This window comes from Phyllopteryx taeniolatus, chromosome 14, assembly GCF_024500385.1.
Source record: "Phyllopteryx taeniolatus isolate TA_2022b chromosome 14, UOR_Ptae_1.2, whole genome shotgun sequence".
Lineage (NCBI taxonomy): Eukaryota > Metazoa > Chordata > Actinopteri > Syngnathiformes > Syngnathidae > Phyllopteryx > Phyllopteryx taeniolatus.
Genome location: NC_084515.1, coordinates 10,900,912 through 10,924,176, shown reverse-complemented (window position 1 = coordinate 10,924,176; position 23,265 = coordinate 10,900,912). Strand labels below are relative to the sequence as shown.

Genomic DNA, 23,265 nt, shown 5'->3' with positions numbered 1-23,265 from the left:
CCATTGACACAAGGGGCTTAATGTGAGGCACTTGCTTTGTTTGTTTACAAAATTGATTTTCTTTAGGATTTTACAATATTCACACTGACTAATTTTTATTTATGTATATTTTTTAGATGAAACATGCAGTGGGTCATATTGACATTAGTAGTACAGCCAACACACAAACATAAGACTTAAAAAGATATTTACAGTAACGAGTTGTGTTTCTCCGCATTAAAGGGAGACGCAGATGAGCGCAAACATCGCAGTGCCCCCGTGCCGACTGACTGGGACAGACGGCGTGGCGTGTCAGTTGCGATAAATCCGACACTCGGGGGGGTTATACGAGTTGATAGCTGAAGTGAGGGGGATAATTGATAAGGATGTTGCCTGTCATGGAGCAGTTAACATGGGTCCCGTGAGACAGGCTGACCCACAGTCACAAGTAGCTGTAGTGATGAAAAATATACATCATACAAATAGGAGATTAGCTGCTAACGCTTAATCATCTAAATATTAATCGGTTCTTTCATTATGACGGAATGCAAATGATTAAAAGTAGCTTCCTGTTAATCTCAGCAGATCAGGTGGACGAGACTAGGAGGTGATTTGATGTGCGAGTGATTAACAGGATAACGGCGGTGGAATAATGCGAGTGACACCGCAACAACTGGGTGGACCGCAGCTTAACTGAATGCAGAAACAAAGCATGTAACATGCAAAACGTGCAAACATTGAAGAGAGAAGACTTTGCCGCCCAGACTGTATGCTGATGTTGTTCCACTTAAATCCTGTAGGTGTCGTGTCTGTACATTTCAACCTTTCGACTGTGACAACTAGTCATGAAGATAAACGTTTCAGCCATGTGTGAACTTGGATGTCTAATGCTAAAAACAATGCTAACAACAACGCTCGCCAACATGCCCAAGATAAAGTTTCAGCCATATGTGAATTTGGATGTTTAATGCTAAAAACAATGCTAACAACAACGCTCGCCAACATGCCCAAAAAAAAAAACAATCATCCGATCATCATACAACCTGCTGTTGCGTCTCTGACACAGCAGAAATTCATGTGATCATCCTATGACATGTCGTTGAATCCAACATGCCAGGCATTGATCCAATCGTTGTGTGACCCGTTGTAAAATTGCTGACATGCCAAAAATTCAGATGGTCACAAGATCCCCGGGTTCAAACTCGGTCAAGCTAAAAATCTTCTTGATCGTTGTGCGACCCGTCATTAAATCGCTGACACAGCAGAAATTAATCTGATCGTCATGGAACCCGAGAGTTGAATTTTCGACACAGCAGAAATGAATCCGATCGTTGTTGATGTTTGAAGAAATTACTGTATTACGATATGGACAATATCAACATTTTACATTATGGATTTCTTAAGGGCATTTCACACTGCACTTAGCAGAGCACAGCACGCCGTCAACAAACCCATATATTATGTTTGTGTTGCGAGAGCTTGACGGCAGAACGCTGTGTTGTGTCGCAGTGCGATGCGCAAGGTGGGCATTTGCTGTCTCGGACAAGTTGTGGCGCCACGCCTCCAGTTGAAAAATGTTTGACTTGGGAGGGATGTCATGGTAACGTCAGAAGGCGCATTCAATAGGAGAGTGGCCAGCGGAGTGATTTCCTAGTGCTAACAGCCATAGACCAACCAAAAGTATCCGTGCTACTTCCTAGTAAGCTGCTAAGCAACCACTTCCAAATATGGGCAAGCTTTCACCGGACCACCGTTGTCCTTGTGCACTGCCCGGCGGTGAACACCGGGAAAACCAAGTGTAGTATGAAAAGGCCCTAATAGAGCCTTTCGATTTCAGAATAATGCTAAATTTTTGGCCACCTTGGAATGTACGGTCATCTTTAGAAAAAATGTCCACACAGGTGCAACTTGATCATTATGTATTTAGTGCTCACATTGTGAGGAAGAAACAGTCGAAATCAGACCCACAAAGGGAAACCAGGACATTTTTCGCAGTTCAACTTGACCAGCGTTAATTATAACTGAAACCCAAGTGGTCACATAGGATAGTAGCCCCCAACATCCCACCCACTCAGCTCAGGCCATCTATGCAAACAAACCCCAGAGACTGAAAAGATATAAAAGCTTTCCATAAATAGCCTGTTGTGACCTCCTCTGACCACATTCCGCATGAGGTTAAAGTTGAGTTGACTAAGGGAGTCTGAGGAGGAAGCAGGGCCTATTTTTTTCTCCACCCAGAAGGGTGTGGCCGGCTGGACGATGCTAACAGCTAGCACAACAACTCAATAGGTGGTCTGGTCGTCGTCCATGGAATCGGTGTTTATTATTATTATTTCGATGACTGAATCACGTTTTTAGAATAGATTCTCCTATTGATTTTGGTCGAATAATAGCCCCTACACTATTAACCCCCACTATTTTATATATTTTTTATATTTTACTACTAACAGCTCATTTATGAGGGATGGATTTTGATCCTTAAAACTGCATATGTTGGTAGTGGTCACTGATGGTGTAGTGGTACACTCGCCTGACTTTGGTGCGGGGAGGGTGGGTTCAGTTCCCACTCAGTGACGGTGTGAATGTGAGCGTGAATAGTTGTCTGTGTCTATATGTGCCCTGCGACTGACTGGTGACCAGTTCACGGTGTAGTTTGGCTTTCGCCCGAAGTCAGCTGGGATAGGCTCCAGAGCCCCGCGACCCTAACCGGGATAAGCGGTGTTGGAAATGGATGCATGGATAGATGTTGGTACTGAGCGTATGGTATAAATTTGGTATACAGAATTTAAGACAGCAAAATACTAAATGGTTAGCAATTGCGATTAGCGCGCTATCAATTACCATTTTAGGTAAAAAAAAAAAAAAAAACACCAACTACCATTCAGCTCATCCAAATCATCCCACTGCCCACACTGCTCTTCGTATCAATAATGTTCCATTTGCACTAATGACGCCGTTTGAAACATCACAGTAACTTTGACACATCGAAGTCTTGGAATTTCCACTTTTACAAGTGATTGGTGGATTTTTTTTTTTTACTGAAACTTGTCAGCGTAGCAGACGAAATGAGCCAAGAAATAAGACAATTTTACTTTTTTACTCTAATTTGAAGACAAGATTTTCTATGGGTGACAACATACTTTAAAAACGTTCCCAGAAAAGGCCATTTTTGTAATACAAATAACAAAATTTCTCCGGTTTGGTGCGTTGTACTCAGGTTGAAGTGGCCCGTTCCATCTAGACTCCACATTGTGAAAGAAATCTTGTCACTTTGCCATTTAAAGACTAATTAACCAACTTTTTGGGGTCCTCAACATAACCCAAAATCCAAAACTTTTCAAGCATGTGTATCCTGGTGAAAATGTATGTGTTTTAGGGGTCCCAATCCCAACCTCCCAAAATTCACCCAATACTGCACCCCGAACATTAAAAAATAAACAGCTCCAGAAACCAGTTTCAATGATCGAGACTAAATTAGGTGCCCATGAATATCATAACAGGATGCATGGAAAGGTCTCAAGAACCAATGCTAAAACTAAACTGGGAGCCAGACATTTTAACTTGAAGCAGCCATTTTGGGCAAATTGAAGTCATCAAGTTTGCCGATCATTTTGAGGATTTGCGTGAAAAAAAAAAAAAAGGGAGCGAGCTCCCATTCATATTCTTTATTGGGTTTTTGCAAAAGAGAATGTATGTGTATGATGATATTCTTACACCTCCGATTCATTTACTATCATAGACTTAAGAGTAAAGGGTATATGGTGGGAGTGCTGGGGAGAGGGGGGGAGGGGGGATACGCACATTAACCTAACAGAGGCGTTTTGTGTCTCACCTTCTGCTACTGACCTTCCCTTTGTTTACAGCGCATTGCCGGGATACTCCCTTTGATTCAGCTGCGCACACGTGACCCGCTGCCAGTTTCTGCTCTGCAGTACTGCTGCTGCTGCTAAAAATAGCCTTCGCTTGCCCTGGCTCCACTGCTAGTTTACATAAGCTCTAAAGGGTGGGGGGGAAGGAGGGAGCGACAGAAGTGGGGGGTGGGCGTTCTATGGACGACCATTCCACAATTTCTCCGAACAGCGCCACTGCTGCTGTCCTCCAGCGGTCTGTGCCGTAACCCTCCCGATCAACAGCACTCTGTGTCGTGTGTTCTGTGCGTGTACGTGTGTGTGTATTCCACACACAGACCGGCAACATCCGCCATTCACCACATGCCTCGCTCCCTCCTCTCAGTCCTTTAAAATGGAAGCACATTTTAACCCAAAAATAAAAATCTATTTATAGCCTCTCTCTCTCTTTGGCTTTAACGTAAACGTTTCCCCCCACCACTGCTCAAACCAACTAACCAAACCAGCAAGGAATGCAAGAGGAGTTAATATCACAGGGGGAAAAAAAGACAAAAGCAATCATTTATGAGGTTGTTTTTTTTCTGTTTGTATACTTTTCATTTCATATCTGGGATACGCTCCAACTAGTGGGGATAAGCAGAAAAGATAAAATGATGGATGGATTTGTTTTCTGTATTCTTCATTTAATATTGTTGTATTTATGTCTAATATTTTTGCATAGTTTTTCTAATATATTTTTTCCAATGTATTTTTTCTAATGTTTGTATACTTTTTACTAATATTTTTTTTTTTCCTTTTTTTAAATTTTTCACCAAATACTTTTGTATTTCTTTTCTATTAATTTCAGATTTTTCCTTCGCCTTGATTTTGTATTTGTGTTTTTCCTTCGCCTTGATTTTGCATTTTCCTATTCCAATTCCTATTTTGTAATATTCTAGCGATATACTGTCAGATATTTTTTTTTACATTTTTCAAAATGTTCCTCATATAAGTGAAATTTATTTTTATATTTATTTTCTGATATTTGAATACATTTTATGTAAGTTTATATTTTTCGTAATATTTTTCTTCTCTTCTAATATCTTGTTTTTTTGTATGATAGTTTCACATTTTCTACCGAATGTTTTTGCAATTCCTTTCGAATATATATGTGATTTTCTAATATTTTTGTATTTCTTGAATAAGTTTGTATTTTTTCCCAATTTACTGTATTTTTACCCTCTAACAGTAGTGTATTTCTGTTGAAGTTTGCAATATTTTTATATTATTTTGCCGTAATATTTGTTTTAAATTTTACAATTTTTTACAAGTGTTGGTATATTTTCATTTTGTATTTTTTTTCCTAATACTTGTGCATTTTTCACGTAACATTTTGTATTTTGTCTCGTAATGCACAGAACTTTCAGCCCCCCGAAGAAAGGCCCACAAGTGCATTTTTGCTTTTCGGCCCAAAGACTTTTGTCACCGAAATAAAATGGACGAAACAGGATGCTGATATAACCGCAAGTAAAAACTGTGGACAGCACGTGGTTGTGTACACTATACTTAAAAAAATTATTATTTTTTTAAAATAGTAATAAAATCTCCCTGCTTTCCGCGTTTTGTATTGGGAAATGCTTGCTACGCGGCTAATACAATGCAGAGCTGCAGAGGCAGAAATTCGCTTCACGTCCAGTGTCAACGCAGCATAAGTCACTAATCATCGCCTCCATGGCAGCAATTTAAGCTAGACGTCTGGACACGTATCGTTATCATGACTTCCTTCCTAATGTTTTTGTATTTCTCTTCAGTTATCTGTGAGTGTAGACAGGTTGTCTAATATTTTAGTATGTTTTACCCCACTATTTTTGTATTTCATTTCTAATATTTGTGGGGAGACTGCAAATATTTGTTATTTTTTTCTGAAAATTTGATTTTTTTCCCCCCAATATTTGTGTATTTTCTTTAAATATTTGTCTGTGTGTGTGTGTGTGTGTGGGGTGGGGGGGGGGGGGGGTCTAACATTGCCTCTTTTTTACACCACAACTGTTCGAGTACAAAGATGAGCAGGACTAAAACTGGCATGGGATGAATAACAAGCTATGTAAACGTGGCAAAGCAAAACCGGGTGTGTTGCCTTGACAACCCGAGAGATGGAGTCGACATTTGAGAACATATGACCCCCTCCTCCTCCATGAAAGGACAAAATGGAAAAAATGAAAAACAGACACAGCGGCTAATCTTGTGACATGTTGCATGGTGCTACCCGGGGCAGGTTTAGGCCCTTGACACTTAAAAGCAGATGAAACCGTAATGTGTGGCAGAAGGTATGATACATGGAGAAACCGTTTCAATTAGACTTTAAACCGATTTTATCGGCCTTATCGGTATAGGTCGATAATTAGCATTTTATGCTGATCGGCTTTAATGTCATAATTCGCCGATCCGATCAATGTCCGTAAAAGACATTTACTCCTCGTCGCCATTGTGCACAGTATATTTGAATCCAAAAGCTAGTTTATTTTTAGCCTCGTCGCGTGTCTTTTGGCGTAGTCTTGTAAATATCTGACGGGCAATAAAGTTATTTAAAAAAAAAAAAAAAAAAAAAAAAAAAAACAAAGGTGGCGGTGTGGAACAGACAACAAACACGTAATGCCGGATCAGACTACAAGACAAATTTGCTCTTTCAAGATTGTACTATATCAGACTACTGCAATACCATCTTGTATTCCGATACCAGCGCATCTCGTTTTTTACAATCATTGGGCTTTATCTTGTCAACTCAAATGCGACCGGATACACTCGTTACCGTGGCGACGATCGCGCCAACTATGAGGACAAAATGGGGAAAAACGTGTGTTGGTGGTCACCGGTGCTCAGTAGAAGAGAGGACGTTCGTTTAAGGCTAGCTTGAGGTATGTTCATGTACTTTTAATACGATACGGCTCGCAAGCAGTGAACAAAAACGTTATGTAGCCTAGCAAGCAAGTGGTACCACTAACGGTTGTAAGCGAACATGCAGGCATTCTGTCGAATCATGCTCTATAAAGTTTTGGTGTGCGCAAAGTAATTTAATTACACCAAAGTAATTTAATTACAGTAAGTTAGCACCCATTATTTCTGTCATGTAATGTTGGTTTGACCTGACTGATTAGAATACACGATCTGACTAGAGCAGTGGTTTCCAACCTTTATGGACCCAAGGAATATATTTTACAATTGAAAAATCTCACGGCACAAACGTCACAAAAAGTGGATACATTAATTACTGTATTTACTTCCCGCCATCTAATAGAAGGCCATTAATTTGTTCTGTCTGTCACTATGCCTCACTGGGATAAATAGAGGAACAAAGATACATTATATTATTTATTGTAAATATATTTTTTTGAGCAATTAAGTACACAACTATATACAGTAAATGAACAGGTCATTTAAATAGACACATTCCTCCATCTTGTGATCGGAGATCGTTTTTTAAAACTCGGTGATCGGCCCCAAAAATCCTGATCGTGTAAAGCTTACTTTCAATGTTCACTTGAGTTGGAATTAGACGAGGATTTTTTTTTTTTTTTTTTTTTTTTTTTTTTTTTTTGCATTTCTTTGGCTTCTGTTTGCCTTTCAAAAGCATAATATCATGATAATAATTAAAATGACAACCTTAGAAGTAAATTAAAAAGGAAAGTTGTTACTCAGCAAAGATAAAGTTTGTAATGTTTTATTGTTTTCAACTATTAACAGCTACTTGTATAATTCAGTTTTGCACTCCGCTATTAAATTTTCCTCACAGGATGAATGAAGTTATTAACCATGCCATTTTATTTTCCTCGCATAATAAAACTACCTCCTTGTAGAAAAAGACAGGAAGATGATGTCAAACATGCATGTTACAGTGTTACGAAATTAAGGCAGCCCAGGTTATGGTGATGTTTTTCGCTGTTTTGATGAAATATATTTGTATATAAATTTATGATACATTTTTGTATTATTAATCTATTTTTGTATAATAATTTTGTTCATCTAACATTTGAGTACTTTTATTTCATATTTATGCATTTTGTGTAATATTTTGTCTTAATTTCTAATGTATTTTGTCTCGTATTTGCATGGTTCATCTATTATATTTTTCTATTGTGTATTTTTTAAACATGTCAGGTTGTTTGTAGAGTAATGTATTATTTTCTCATATTTTTGTAATTTCTAAATTTTTTTAGTATACTTCTGCCTAAAGGTTTTGCATTTTAAAAACGTGTACTTTTCATTCAATATTTTTATATCATTTTCTAATACTTTCTAATGTTTGTCATCATAAATACACATTTTAAAATATTTTCCCATTTATTTTTATATTTTTTTTCTTAAGATTTTTGAATTTCTTTGCTAGTATAGTGGTGCCTTCAGTTCACTTCCTTCTATGACCACCCTCGCATCGCAGTACTCTTATCTCAATACTCGCATCTCAAATCATCTTTCCTCCTTTAAATGAATGGAAATGCAATGAATGAGGAAAATGAGAGCATAAAACATGACTGTACCTAATGTACTATCTTTCCTTGTTCTCCTTCTGTGGGGGTGTCCCCAGGGGGAGCTGTAATAATCTTAAGGACAGTGGTTTGTGAAGATGGGAGTTCAACTGAACTTCCAGCAGATCACGTTGTGGAGCTGGTCTTAACACACACACACACACACACACATAATGCGCCTCTGGTACAATTTCAGTCATCTGACAACAGTGTCATCTGATTCCATTAAAGGACATTCAGAAATAATATGGATTGAGAGCTCTTTCAAGAAGAATACACTTTTTAGGACATGTGTGGTCATGTCTATGACTCCATTTCTATCTGAGTAAGGGAGCCAATAGGAGGACAGAAGAGGCGGGGCTTTTGCAGAATGGGACTCACAGCTCCACATGTCCGGAGCAGGCGCTAAAGTGCAACTAATCAAAACATTTTGCTGCAATTGACAGTTTGTAGCTGCGGGTGAGACCAAAATAGATGCACATTTTTGCTTCAGGGATACGTTATTTTTGCTTGTATTTTTAATTGAAAGTTAAAGAAAAGGAGCCGTGACCACACAGCTTGTGATACGAACACTGCAAATAAACATTTTTGTATTTTGTAATTATTTTCTTCTACTGTTTTTGTATTTTCCAAATATTTGTATATTCACCGTATATATTTTTTGTTTTGTCTATCTAATACTTTATTGTTTTCCAAAGTTTACATTTGTCGTCTAATATACTTGTATTTTGTGACTAATATTTGTTTTATATATTTGTGTACCTGTCCTACTATTTGTGTACTTTTAACTTTTACTGCATCAGGTACGTTTGTATTTTTTGTTGTAATATTCTCTTGTATTTGTTTAAATTATTATTTTTTTTTTTTAGTTAACATTTGTGTATTTTAGATTGACTATTTTTATAATTTCTGGGTTTGTATCTTTGATTTCATATATCTGTGTACTTTTCATCTATTTTTCTCTGATATTTTTATATATTTTAAAGATGTTATTTTCCCATTTAAATTTTTTCCAATGTTTGTGTATTTTTTGTAAACAATTTGTAAATTCCTTCTAACATTTGTCTTTTTATCAATTTTTTTGTGGTTGTATTTTTTGCTTTATATTTGTACCAATACTTTTGCACTTCAGTTTGTGACATTGAAACCATGTTGCTGCTGCACTGAGTTAACACAGACTATTTTGCAGGGATTTATTTCATGAAAATCATCGGTTTTGCCGTTCAGCCTCTAAATGGCAACTTCAGCTACAAGCAAAATCATCTTCCCAAAAATCTTGTAAAAAGTGTTGAAATAAAGCAAGTAACGCGTGTGTGTGTGTGGCAGGAGGGGGGTAGAGACCGGCGTATATAAATATATCGCTCTCTCGGGCTCTTCCATGAAGAGAAGAGACTCCTTATTGAGCAAAGCCACTGTTTGCAAAGCTCTGTTTTGCCGGGCCCTCCAGCGACCAGAGCCTGGCTGACAATGGCAGGCATTCTTAGCATTTTACTGCCCCAGATGACTGTGTCAGTGCCCACCTACCCCACCCCCACTGGAGGCCTGGTGGCGGGGTCCCGTGACCAGCACGAAGAGAACCAGCCACAGCCCAGCCCAGGAGAACCAGAACACGGCCCGACTTCCTGCGAGGCCTCTGCAGACACGCTAGTCTGTCCAGGACTCTCTACACCCCACCACAATAAAAACAAAATTTTAAGAGCACACCGGAACTATTTGAAAAATGAAATTAGTATAAAATGAGTAAAACTCAAAATCATCAGTTCACAGCTCCTTTCACACTGCCTTCCCAGAATTTATTCGCCTGTCCCTTTCAAATGGAACTTATTGAATCCAAGACATCCCCCATTCACACAGCCGTTGCAGTTTTACACATTCAGATCATTAGATGCTTTCGATTGCGTTCAAGTTAACACAAATGGGGCGTGTGGCCTATGAGTCTTAAGGGTTAAATCTGGTTGTAGCCACTCTCATGCAGACGGTACGGTAGTGTTATTACTGCTACGCCGGAAGCTGGCAAAATTATCCATGCAACACAATTGTGAAATAGTTAAGATAAACAGTGCTTATAAAACAAAATATTAGCTCAGTGAGTTCATTGCTATAATGACCATGACTACAATGTTCAATGGTCCTGGACTCGAAAAGCAGTTGACAGGTGCCACCAAAAATGGCCCAAAAGTGCATTTTCGGTTTTGGCCCGAAAGAACTATCACCGAAACAACCCGGCCAAGACATGATGTTGTAATGATGCAAGGAAAAACCACGACTGGCACGCAGTTGACTGGAAAAAGGGGCACAAATCGTGAGTAGCCTCAAGACGTTAGCCGAGGCTAACCCCAATGGCCGCTAGCCTTATTAACAGATTCATACCAGCGGCAGCGGGACCACGGAAAGGGACGCAAAGTGAAGCCTCATCGCCAGATTATTATATCCAAAAAGTGTCGGACAACAACTGTGTGCTAACAACAACTTTATTATAATAGTAAGAAAACACCATGACACTTTACATCACTGTAATGTTACCGTCGTAACACTGTGTGTAAATTTAGTTCTATGGTGTACATAACCACAAATATCTTCACATGAAAAAAGTCAGTGGCGCTAAAAGGTTTGGTAACTGAGGCATTTAAAAAAAAAAAAAAAAAAAGTAATTGTGCATTATTGAAATATCAGTGCTAAGTAAATATTTTCATAATTTTGTAATTGCATCATTCTTTGAAGCATTAATATTTATTTGTGCTATTGCAATGTGTGGATCTAGTAAGGTTACTACACAGTCATAGCCATGAATGAAATTGTACTAATAATTTCTTAAAGGGTCTTAAATAATACATTATAAAGACACTAAATATTAAACAATCACTAAAACTCAATGTATTATATCATGAACATAATGTGGCTCAAAAAGGCTTAATGTCAGCCCCTGCACATATTTGCAGAACAGGCATGAATGATGTAATTTATGGATGTATACATAGAGTTTGCTGCTCCTAATCTCTTAACTTTTCTCCTCTTTTGATTTTCTTCCTTACCAGCCACAATGGCTGCAGGTGGAAATTAGCTACATAGCTATAATCTGATGCAGAGCAGCTCTATTGTAGAGTTGAATCTGTTCTGTACATGGTCCTTGCCAAATAAATGAATAAACTGAAAAACTACCACTGCAAACATCAAATCACTCAGATATTACATTGTTTATGTTATTTCACTCTTAATAGTCATCGTGACCACCTCCTGTGAGTGGACTGTGTCCCAATACTTTGACACGTCCGAAGCACTCTGCAATGGAACCAGTCCTGCAGCGGCTGAAAATAGCTGGCGATCAATCAACTGGCAGACACATATCTATGCTGTTAAAACATATAAATGTGCAAAGCGCAGGGCGGATCGATGGATTCCAAAGTGTCGATAGGAACACGCTCTTTGGCTCGCGCTTATTTCCTGTCCACAGGGTGGTTCCAGCATGAGGCTTTCTGGGAAAATTTGCTCCTGGAAATTCTTAGAAGTTTTTTTTTTTGTGGTAAAATATAAACAGTCAAGTGAACAATCGCAATTTGGACAACTTTGGACAATTTGGTCTGTCTGCCTTTTGGGCACAGTTGTGATTCTAAAAATGCATCTTTAGAAAATAAGAAAATCTCATTCGACCACCTTCCAAGATAAATGTTCAAGAACTTCTATTTATACAAATATTCACAGACTAAACAGAGATTAGATTATACTTTAGACCCTCCTTTTTTGGTCTATTTTGCAGGGGTGAGCCCAACTCATGGAAATGAGCCACTGCGCACACCCCAACTCCCGTAGGGCCAAAGAGCACGGCTTTCGTTACCATGTCTACCGGGGTCGGAGTTAGGCGGGTACGATAAAGACTAGCGGCTTAAAAGGTGGATGCTCACCCAGCCTAGCAGTCAAGTCATGAGAGAGAGAGTCATCTGGGCGTGGTTATTATGTAAATGAGCTGTAGCATTACATTGCTGTGGAGGGAAAATTCCAAACGACTTGCTCACAGATCCATTTTCGGAAATTACTTTGTTGTGTTTTTCGCACTTGACGTGTAGGCAGGTACTCCAGGAACCCAACTATTTGTGTAGAAGCAATTAAAAAGCAATTTTTCCATATTATGTCCCCTTAAAAATGCATATTTTAATTCAAGCACCTGAAGGAACCCCCTGGAAAGAAATTATTTTCCATCTAATTTTCAGTTCCAGAGGGAAATTTTTATTCCAATAGGACTTATCGCACTTATATTAACCTTTTACACAAGGCAGCATTGGTTGAGGCCTGTGAGCCCACAAACAGGCTGAGAGCTGAGAAAGAGGAAGTTTGTGCTGTAAGGCGGAGTTTGGAGAGGCCATGTGAGCGTCACCTGACCGCCCCCTCCCTCCTCTATGCTCTCAGGCACAGGACTTGACCCATAGTCAAATTTATGTTCAAGTACTACGGTGTGTTCGGGAAGAAGTAAAAGAGCCTCCTGAGACCAAGGCTGGATTTAAAGAACAAGTTTTTAAGCGACACAATTCAGAGTTTTAGCACAATTTGGATTTGGTTCACGGCAGCATGAAGAGAAAATAAAAATGCTACATTGGAGGTGTATAGACATTATGACATAAAATATGGTACTATAGAGGTGTATAAAACATTTACTATGATTTAAATATGCTCCATTAGAGGTGTAAAGAACATTAAGATGCAAATACAATACATTAGGTGTATTGACATTAAATATAATGTAAACATGCTCCATTAGGGCTCTCGAGAACATTACATATTGTGTATGGAACATTAGAAGTACATGGACCATTAATATGATGTAAATATGCTACATTAGAGGTGTATTAAAAAAATATGTTGTAAGCATGTTCTCCTGGAGTTGTATTGAAGATCATGATGAAAATATAGAACATTAATGTAAAGAGTAGACCATTAAATATGATGACTACGCTTCATTAGCGTTGTATTGAACATTGTGTGAATATGGTACGTTAGAACTACATAGACATTGAATATGATGTAATATTGTACATTACAGGTGTATAGAACATTAAGCATGGTCTAAATATTGTACATTAGAGGAACCATTAAATCAGTCAGTTAATGTTACCTTCATTTGTATCAATGACTGGTAAAGAGTCAGTCCAGGACAATTACGCAGTAGGCAATATTTATTATCGTATCCTTGATATTGACACTAGTGACTAGTGACAATACTAACATGGTATTAACGTTGGACATGGGTCATAAGAAATATATGTAAATGGGTCATACGAAATATATGTAAAAAAAACAAATTAAAATAAATAATATAGGCACTAAATCAGAGTTGGACACTTAGACCTGCATTGTAAATCCACTAAAAGTCACTGATTAAGTGTGCCTTTGACCAAACCCTGTCAGATAAGGGCAGCCAACCTTTGGGATGGGGAGGGGACACGAGTAGCCCGCACATGTCCTCGTGCTCACCTACAAGTCAATCGAGAGTACAAGAAGAATTTTTTTTTTTTTTTTTTTTATAAACAGGCGTGTGGTGGCGCTGCAACAACCTCCCAAACATCAGCTCCAGCCTTGCCACACACCGCACCTATTATCAGTATTTCCAAACAGCACCAGGAGTTGTACAACTGTTTTAAAACAAAACAAAAAAACACTGTGCAGGTGCCAGGCTAAAAAAACATTGTGACCCATATACACCTTTGTCTGGCTGGGATTTAGCAATCCATAGGAGATTGTTGTTCAATGGATTTTAGCATACACTGTGCAAGTAATCAACCGCGACAGAAAGTCAAAGCTACTTTGACTGCTCACATTGCACATCCGGGCTGCAGCTGTTCCAGTTAAGTCATGTAGGTGTCGCTAGTGTGCATTTGAAACATGCATGTTTTTCAGATGTGGGAAGAAACCGCAGTACCCAGAGAAAACTCACTGTCAAAACTAATCAAAGAGCCATTTTCGTGGTCAGATAGGCACCACCCAGTGCAATAAATAAGGGGTGTGAAGACATATGTAATAAAAGGAGCAGAGGGGCAGAGCAACGCCAGGCCAAAAAGTGAGGGGGCTCGTGCTGCAAGTGCCCCCCCTGGTTACACCGACTCTGGTGGACTCTGAATGCTAAAGATAAAAACAACACAGGGAAGACCAAATTTCACACCAGAAATGTAGTCGATCATCGTTCAACCGGTCACCAAGGCCAATTGTCCCTCCTGTACACTACACAACACTTGAACAGACTAAGTTGCCCTTGGGCTCAATTCAAGTGTTAAGTATTGGGCAGCAACAAGTTTAGGCTTAGGCTAGCTTAGGTAGATGCTTTATTGATCCCGAAATAAATTCTGTGCCAATCAGTTATATTGGGATTCCCAATTAAATTTATTCACTCTTTGACTGGACATTATTCATATATTTTGTTTTGCTTTAGGTGTTCATTGACTTAGATACAAGTCTAATGAATTAAACTAAAGAAAATAACGTTCAAGTTAAGATAATTAAATGGTATAAAAGAAAGTCTAAACTAATGACTAATAAAATATGATAGCAACCAACCAACTAACTCACAAATGAACTAACCAACTGTGACCCTCCAGTCAAATTACAAAGTGCCGAATGCCACACACAGCAAGCTTTCCCCCCCCCCCGCATCTGGTGAATCTTGCGAGTCACTGCCCCATTTGGCCCTTATGCAAGTGGACTGTAACCAGCACAGGTGAACATTCCTTCCTTGGACTGTAACTGCACAGAGACTGAATGGCTTTTTGCTTGACAGGTAGCTACATTATTGCAACTCACAGCTTGTCACATCAGAGGTCCCCACTCCGGGTCACTATGTAAGGCAGCCAAAATATTAGAACAAGCCACAACCGAAGCAATAAACACATTCTTGATGATTATCTTTGCAAAGGCAGATAACATTACAATGTATTAGGTCATGCAGGTGTACCTTATGAGATGTCTGGTGAGTGTATTTACTGTAAATGGGGGAAGGGAATCTTCACATTATGTAGGCCAGCTCAGACTTTGCAAATGTCACACACGCGCGCTCGCACGCACGCAAACACACACAAAGAGGAGGTAAACACACACGCGTATAATTTTCCACAGGACAAACGCTCGACTGCCGGTTGTCTTACCACACCAAGAGCAAACACAAGCCAGTCATATTAATACATGACACGACAATGCCGCAAACCGCGGGGCTTTTTGCCTCTGGCCACACACACGACAACAACATTTGGCAGCAGAGCAGGGTCAGAAAAGATGGAAAAACATGCTGCTAATTGCTAAGCTAAACACCGAAATAAGTGATTGGGTGATAACAGTATTCTTGTCACAGGACTGGCTGCAACCGCATGATAGCAGAGTGTAACCCAAGTTTGAACAACAATCTAACAAGCCAATTAATATACATTTGGAGATATAAATGTTAAATAAACCACAGCCTCTCTACCGCAAATTAATTAATGTGTCACTGGAGACATCTGAGAAGAGGATCAGGTTAAAAGTATATTATTATTAATAATAAGTATTTGCGATATAAGATAACCTTTATTAGTCCCATAATGGGGAAATTTCCATCATATCAGTAGCAATAGTGAATATAAGAAATCTAGAAATTTAGAAATCTGAACTAGTGTCCATGCAAAAACTATCAAATTCAATCTATTGTCAAGTTATTTGTTTGTTTGCAAAATAGAGTGCTGAGTTTTGATTGACTTTTGAGATCTGATTAATCAGATTTAATGGACTTGCTTTTTTTTTTTCTTAAAACAAGGTTGAAAACAGAATTGGTAAAGGCCAATTAAAGATTTTTGACGATGGCATGTCGAAATCTCATATACTAGACCACCATTACAAGGTTGATGCAATATAAACATTAAAATATATATATATATATATATATATATATATATAAAACCCATAATTATTACCAATTACGGAGTAATTATGTTGTGCAATTGAACAGTATGCAGAATAATTTTTAACCTATTACATAATATATACTGCAATAACTGTCCCGCGGTAATGTTCTTGACAAAATTTTGAAAATATGGAAAAATTGTTCTGGAAGTGAATTTCTATTGGTTAGCAGCTCTGGAACAGGATATTGCAACTTGCATACCCTACATAGAAATAAGTGTCAAACTCACTATTGTGCGCAGTCGATCAGCTGGTACTCGTTGGACCTCTCGAAGCACGCCTTTACCCCTTCATCGTCCCACAGCTTCTTTGCATGGTCAAAAAACTCCTGAGGGGGGAAAAAGAAGAGGAAGCGGTGGTGAGCAAGGTAGATGGAGTCTTCAGTGACAATATTGTTACAAAAGGCTCTAGAGAGTAGGGTTGGGACTAACGTTCCGGTTCTCCCGGAATTGTTAAAATAAAAAAAATTCAGTTCCTGGTTTCCATGCCTAGTCTGCCGGCCCGGAAGAAGAAGTGGCGAAAACCAACGAAGAAGAACACGCACAAAGACGTGCTTGTGCACAACGGCGGTGCCGAACAGAAGTGTGTCTTAACTTTGTTAAAATTAATGACCAGTCGCCTCAGTGCAACACTTGGAATAAGGTTATATTATGCAAAGGAGGCTTTCACAATGTGTAACGTCTGACGCGCTCCGAGCCTCAACCTACACCACGTGGAGCTTCACTGAAGTCAACTCTCAGTCAATCGGCTGAGTGAAACAATAAAATACGTCTATACCAACATTGAGACCGCTAATAAGGTGGACACTTGGTTGCATTTTTGCACTGATGTTTATTTTTGTCTTCAAACCAACATAAGAGCCGATGACAGAAAAAAAAAAAAAAAAAAAGAAAGCTTACCACTGAGCTAAAACTTCACCGTAGCAACTTTACATCACAATGAATTGGGACAAAATTCACAAAGATTGTCTCACAGTATCACAAACACCAACCTTGTGCCTCATCGGTGGGTAAGGGAAGGAATCAACTTTTTATAGCATTTGGTTCCTTCAAACTAAAAAAATTAATTAAAATATCACAGGTGCCGTATGAAGTTACTTTTCGTGCCAAAATGCTGAGTTCTGCTGCGTACCCTTCAAAATAAAAGGCGACAAGCTTAAAACAGAAAGTCAAGTTATAACTTGCACATATAAACCATTTGACGTGATAAAACAGTCCCAAATAATGATTTTAACAATGATATATTTAACTTTTACCTGAAACATTAATTAATAAATATGAAGTCAATTGGGTAGGTTCCACACACATTGTCTTTTAATTCATAGGTTTGATATTGATACTAGCTATAAAGAACCCTGAGTCAAATGTTCATTTTAGTCTCTGCTGCGGGCTGCTAAGAAAATGGATGTTCATAATTTGGACACCCTTTATTTAAACCATGCAAACCTTTTTTGACCCAGCCCCCTAAAATAATCGGAATCGAGAATTGTTTGGAACCGGAATCGCTCAAATTCAAACAATGCCTCACCCTACTAGATAGGCTTGTACAACCGACAATAATAATTACCGGTAACTATCAGCCAAATACTGACATAGCCACATAGTGTATTTCCCAAATAGTGTTAAGGGGGTGTTTATTTACCCAACAGTAGAGGGGGGTAGGGGCATTTTTGTAATAACAAGCAATGTTAGCTATATATTACCATTCATCTCTAGTGAAAGTGGAGTTTAAAACAAAATAAAAGCGGGGCCATTGTGGAAAAATGCTGCTGAAACATAAACTATGGCCGGATTGGGCGCACACAACTTTGTGAATCCACCGGAATCTAGTGGTCTTTAAAGACACTGTCTCCAGATAATGCAACATCATCCATTACAGAGGAGGCAGAACAAATAATGTAATTTGCCATGTATAATGCACATTTCCCCCCCAAAAAATTGTCAAAAGTCAATAGTGTGCATTATACATGGGTATAGGGGCAAACGGGAGGGAGGGGAGGGGGGGGGGAACTTTCACATTTTATAAATGTAAGCCTCCATCTAGTGGTTATAAAAAAAGCTGTACACTTTCATTCCAAAATTCCACCGCCCCCTTGAAGTCATGAGAACAGTGTACACATTCATTCTAATGTCACCGCCACCTAGTGGTTATAAAAAAAGTGTAGCCTACACTTTCATTTCAATACGACAGGGGTACGTATGAGTGCATATATGTACTGTTGTGCGGATACGTTTACATACCCTGGCAGAGTTTGTGAAATATTGTTTTTCTTTTTAAATATGACTGATGACTGAACAACAACCATCATTAATTTCTTTATGGTTATGTTTTGTTTAATGATAATGCTTTTCTGAAATGCTCAACCGTTTAATTTGAATCCCATTAAAATAAAACTAAATGTATTTCGCCTGGTCCTTCATGTTTTCTTTAAAGAATTGTACCCATCTTACAACTTTTGCCTGGTTAATCAAATATATGAGCACAAATGGGTGTTTCTAATTTACTAAATAAATGTAGGACTGTGAATTTCAAAATAAGAGCAAGTAAATGAAAAAAAAAGTATTACGTGTTGAAATAAAGTGCTTAACTTCAGAATAATTATTTGAAAAAAACTAACAAAATACAGATCATACTTCATGTTTTAATCATATGGGTAGAGGCAAACTCATGCATTGTAAAAATGTATTATACATCGGTAGAAGGTTTTTCCTTTGGGGGTGCGTATTATACATGGGTGCGCATTATACACGAGAAATTACGGTAAGTATCGGCATTCCTTGGCACATAAACATGGATGCACACAACATTGTCAGCAACTCTTAACACCCTAATCACAGTGAAAAAGACACCATCTCTACAAGAACATATGCATTGTATTATGGAGGAGGCAGACAAGGTGGAACAACCAAGTAGACCCAGAATGTAAACAAGGACACGCACACAACATTGCGGTACGACCACGTCTTTTAGAACCCTAATCGCCATCTCTACATAATCCAATGACGGCTATTATAGAGGAGGCATTGATTCATTCAGTGGAACAAACACTGTAAGTGGCCCGGGAATGTAAACTTGGGTGCAAAACAGCTCATTTACAGTATTAAGGCAACTAATTATCTTAATACGGGAAGTCGCAATGGATGTGTGAATGCACACGTCGCCAAGATGTGTCTGAAAGGGAGAGGAGGGTAAATTCCGGCTCCACTTTTACACCTCTGATACACCCATTTAACGAAACTCGGCCTGCACAGTGAAACCAGCTCCTTTTTGAAAGTACAGTGGTGCCTTGGGATAAAGGTTTAATTCGTTCCGTGACCATGCTTGTTATCATATTCGACTTTATAAAATCATACAGTAATGACATAATTAAATAGAATGAATAGAAATGAAATAATTTTTGGCAAATCTTTGGCTTCAATTCAATGGACACTGTGCTGCTTCTACTGGTGTGCACGCCTTGGCCACCTAGGACCAGAATAATACAGACACACGTCTCCAGTAATATTAGTCGTACTTTACAGAGGATAAAGAATATATGCCTGTGAGTATTGTTATATTATCTGTCTACATGTGTTGTTCTACAATTTTGTTCAAATATCTGCTGCTGAAACAACACCAATGCTATCTATACGTCAGCCAGCCCATTATATGTTAAAGTTAAGCTATGGGACATTAAGGCAAAGTTATGTGGTTGTTTTAAATAGACAACATGCTATTCTGTTTGTTATCTTTAGTTTTGACAGTAAACTTCAACTGGGAGTTACAAAAAGATTTAAGTGGCTTTTTTATGAATTGTTCACTATTTGCCAAATTGCTGCTTGTTGTGAAGCGAGTTGAGTTCACTGCCACCATACAGCGCTCATATAAGGCAAAAAATGTATCCAAACGATCATATCTTGGTAATCACAGGCCAGTCGTATCTCAAGGCACCACTGTGTCTAAATATATTTATGCAGGAAGTTGCAACAGCTGTGTGAACGTGCACTTCGGCGAGTTCTGTCTGAAAGGGACAGACTAATAAACATCGGCTCTACTGATCAATGCCAATTTATCGGGAATGCAGTGTAAAAACCGTCTCCTCTCTAAAAAGCAAAAGTCCCAAACACAGGGAATCTTCCTGTTATTGGGACGATGCAATAAATAACACTGTCATCTTTTTAGTCAGCTTCCTGCTGTGGGACAATGGGGGCATTATGAGAGGCGCTCCCTCTTATCAATGACTTTGAGACATTTCCCAGGACTCTCTGATGTGTGTTTGCCTTTGCCCAAGACGACTGGGCGAGTGTATCGCTCCTCATCCACCTGCACAGGGCTCTGGGTCGGATTCCTCCCCCTCCCCAACCCCCGGAACCACCACATGACCGTATGCGCTCCTCGTTGGCTCTGCGCTCACACTGCAAAGAGGCTCAAAGTAGCTCCCAATCGGAGGCTGATAAATGATCACATGCTCTGGGACACATACTGTAGGCAGATCCGGTGATTGAGTTCAGCGGGGAAGACAACCGGCAACCGTTTACTACACACATATCAGAGAGCAGACCTCCACCAAGGCAATGTACATTAAATGTGCCTGGTGATGAAATATCGTCATGTGGTTATTGTGCCACTCCAGTCCTGAAGGTGGAGGCAATGCGCATTTCTCGCAAAGTGGTGGACAACTTAAATGAGAAGAAGTCGCAGCCAGCAAAAAATGAGCCAGTAAAATATTCACAGGTCCCTAGATAACTAGCTCTTCAATTACGGTATTGCCCGCAAAGACTGAACGGGGGCGTTTATTTACTCAAATACAGATGTGGGAGGCAAGCTATTTTTGGGGGAAAATATTACATAGTACAATTCACATTGAAGTGTAGGTGAGAACAGAAAAAGGACTGTTATGGAGAAATGCGGAACTAATAAGTCCCCCTGGAACATAAACATGGATACATCCAACATCGTGGAGTGACCACATGTCAGAGTCTATTATGTCTATTTGGGGTCACCAACATGGTGCATATGTGCCCTGCGATTGGCTGGCAAACAGTTCAGGGTGTACCCCGCCTCCTGCCCGCAGTTAGCTGGGATAGGCTCCAGCATACCCGTGACCCTAGTGAGGTTAAGCGGTGTAGAAAATGGATGGATGGAGATTTCCAAAAGAAACTAATTTAATGACACAGTTTCTCCCAGTAAAGTAATGGATTACAATTACATACATTTAGTAATGAAATTATATAATCTTGTTGCATGTAATTAGCTACTGTCCAACACCTCTGTTCTTTATTTGGTGCCATTCTAAAAAAAAAATTTAAATACCACTGCTTACCTCTGAGCTGGATCTAACTACCTTTACTGCCATTCTTTTTTTAAATCACACCTGCGTACATCTAAATGTGGGAATGACAGTATTTTTTTATTTTTTTTTTAAACTAGTATAGTTCAAAGTCAGTATTGTGCCCAAGACCAAACCATAGAATTCATGGAGACAAGCTATGGAATGACGATGAGATGTTTAACCATAAAACATTTTGAGCAAATTTGTTATTTCAGAAGTGTGTATCAAATTGGCAGCCCTTTTCATTAATCAGTACCCAACATCTTGCTCTTAATTTCCAAAAGGTTGGTGACCCCTGGTCTGTGAGACTGTTAATCGCTATCTGCCCATAAAAGTAAGACTCACTTAAATTAATCGGAGAAAACGTTTACATGCTCGTTGCTGTTTTGGTTAGCAACAAAGAAGTTAACGCTTGCATGTTCGTGTGAACAAATAGTGTCTCTGAATTACGATGTCACTGACTATTTATTTTTCATAACAGGAAAAGGGAGGCATCTATTTGAAGGCATTTATTTATCCAAGTGGATGATTCACTATATTCATTGGGGAACAGTGTCTAATATGAGGAAATGCTCATAACAAAAAAAATAAAGTCCAAAGCAGCACTAGCACCTCACTCAGGCTCGCTGCTCATGCCCATTCGTGCTGAAACCATCTGGCTATCTTAATATGGGACGTCGCAATGGCTGCGTGAATGCGCAAAGTTGTTTCAGTGAGTTGTGTCTGAAAGCCTAATAAGGCTAAGCGCTATAGAAAATGGATGGGTGGATGCAGTGTGGAAGCAGCTCCTTTTTAAAAGCATCTAATTATCTCAATGCAGGAAGTCGCAGTGGTTGTGTGAGCACGCTGGCACCAGGAAATGCTCATGCAAAAAAAAAAAAATCAAAACAGCAACGTAAGTATGTTAGCTTCGCTTGGTGCGTGCACCCACTCGTGAACGGGATAAACCCGCTAGTCTTTTTCGCAACTTTTTTTTCCCAACATGGTAGCCCCGTTCAACCGCACAAAAGAAACAGCACCGTGTTTGCTTTCTTTTCAGTTGTTCTGAATAAGATTTACTGATTACATTCTCCGTGCGCTGCTTCTTGCCAAATCTCACGACATAGGAGGGGCTCAAAGTCAGAGGACAGGCCGCGTTTGGGAACACTGACGCGGGGTATAGGGTGCACGAAGCAAGGGCGCTTACGGTGGAATTGGGTTGTGGGTGGGTTTTTTGTGGTTGAGATTGTTGGTGGTTGGAGGCAGCGTGTGGTCCCCTGGGCTGTTTTCCACAGAGGCGTGTGACACTGGGCTTTTGAATAAATGCAGTGTGCTGCAGTGCCCTACAGAGCTACTGATAACGTGCAAAGAGACCAGGAGGGAATTTGCTTTTTTTAACCCTTTCCTGTGGTGAGCATTTAGCCTTGGGGACTGACCGTGATGGGGCTTGCGTGTGAGGAAAGTGTTTCCTCCAATCGAACACTGCAGGTCAGGCTGACCCATAAAAGACTGAAATCTTGTGCGACTTTAAGGGGAAATATGGAAAATGGATACACTCTTTCATGGCTGGTTTACAAATAGTTGGGTGTCTGGAGTGCCTGGCCACCCAACAATTGTTTTTTGTTTTTTTTTGTTTCTACAAAGTTAAAGCGGGAATCCGCAACATTTTTTTACGACTGTCGGACCATTTCCCGCCGAAATAGGGAAGTGATACGTACACTACGTACGCTGGCAG

The 23,265-nt window shown here is 39.3% G+C and overlaps 1 protein-coding gene across 2 annotated transcripts in view; it reads right to left on the bottom strand.

The window, feature by feature from the left end:
* Positions 1–23,265, bottom strand: part of LOC133489532 (guanine nucleotide-binding protein G(olf) subunit alpha) — a 65,844-nt gene that overhangs the window by 19,978 nt on the left and 22,601 nt on the right. For both annotated transcript variants that reach the window (XM_061798715.1, XM_061798716.1), the window contains exon 5: positions 16,471–16,568. In XM_061798715.1, coding sequence (XP_061654699.1) covers positions 16,471–16,568 — 98 coding nt within the window. The remainder of the gene's footprint in view (positions 1–16,470; positions 16,569–23,265) is intronic.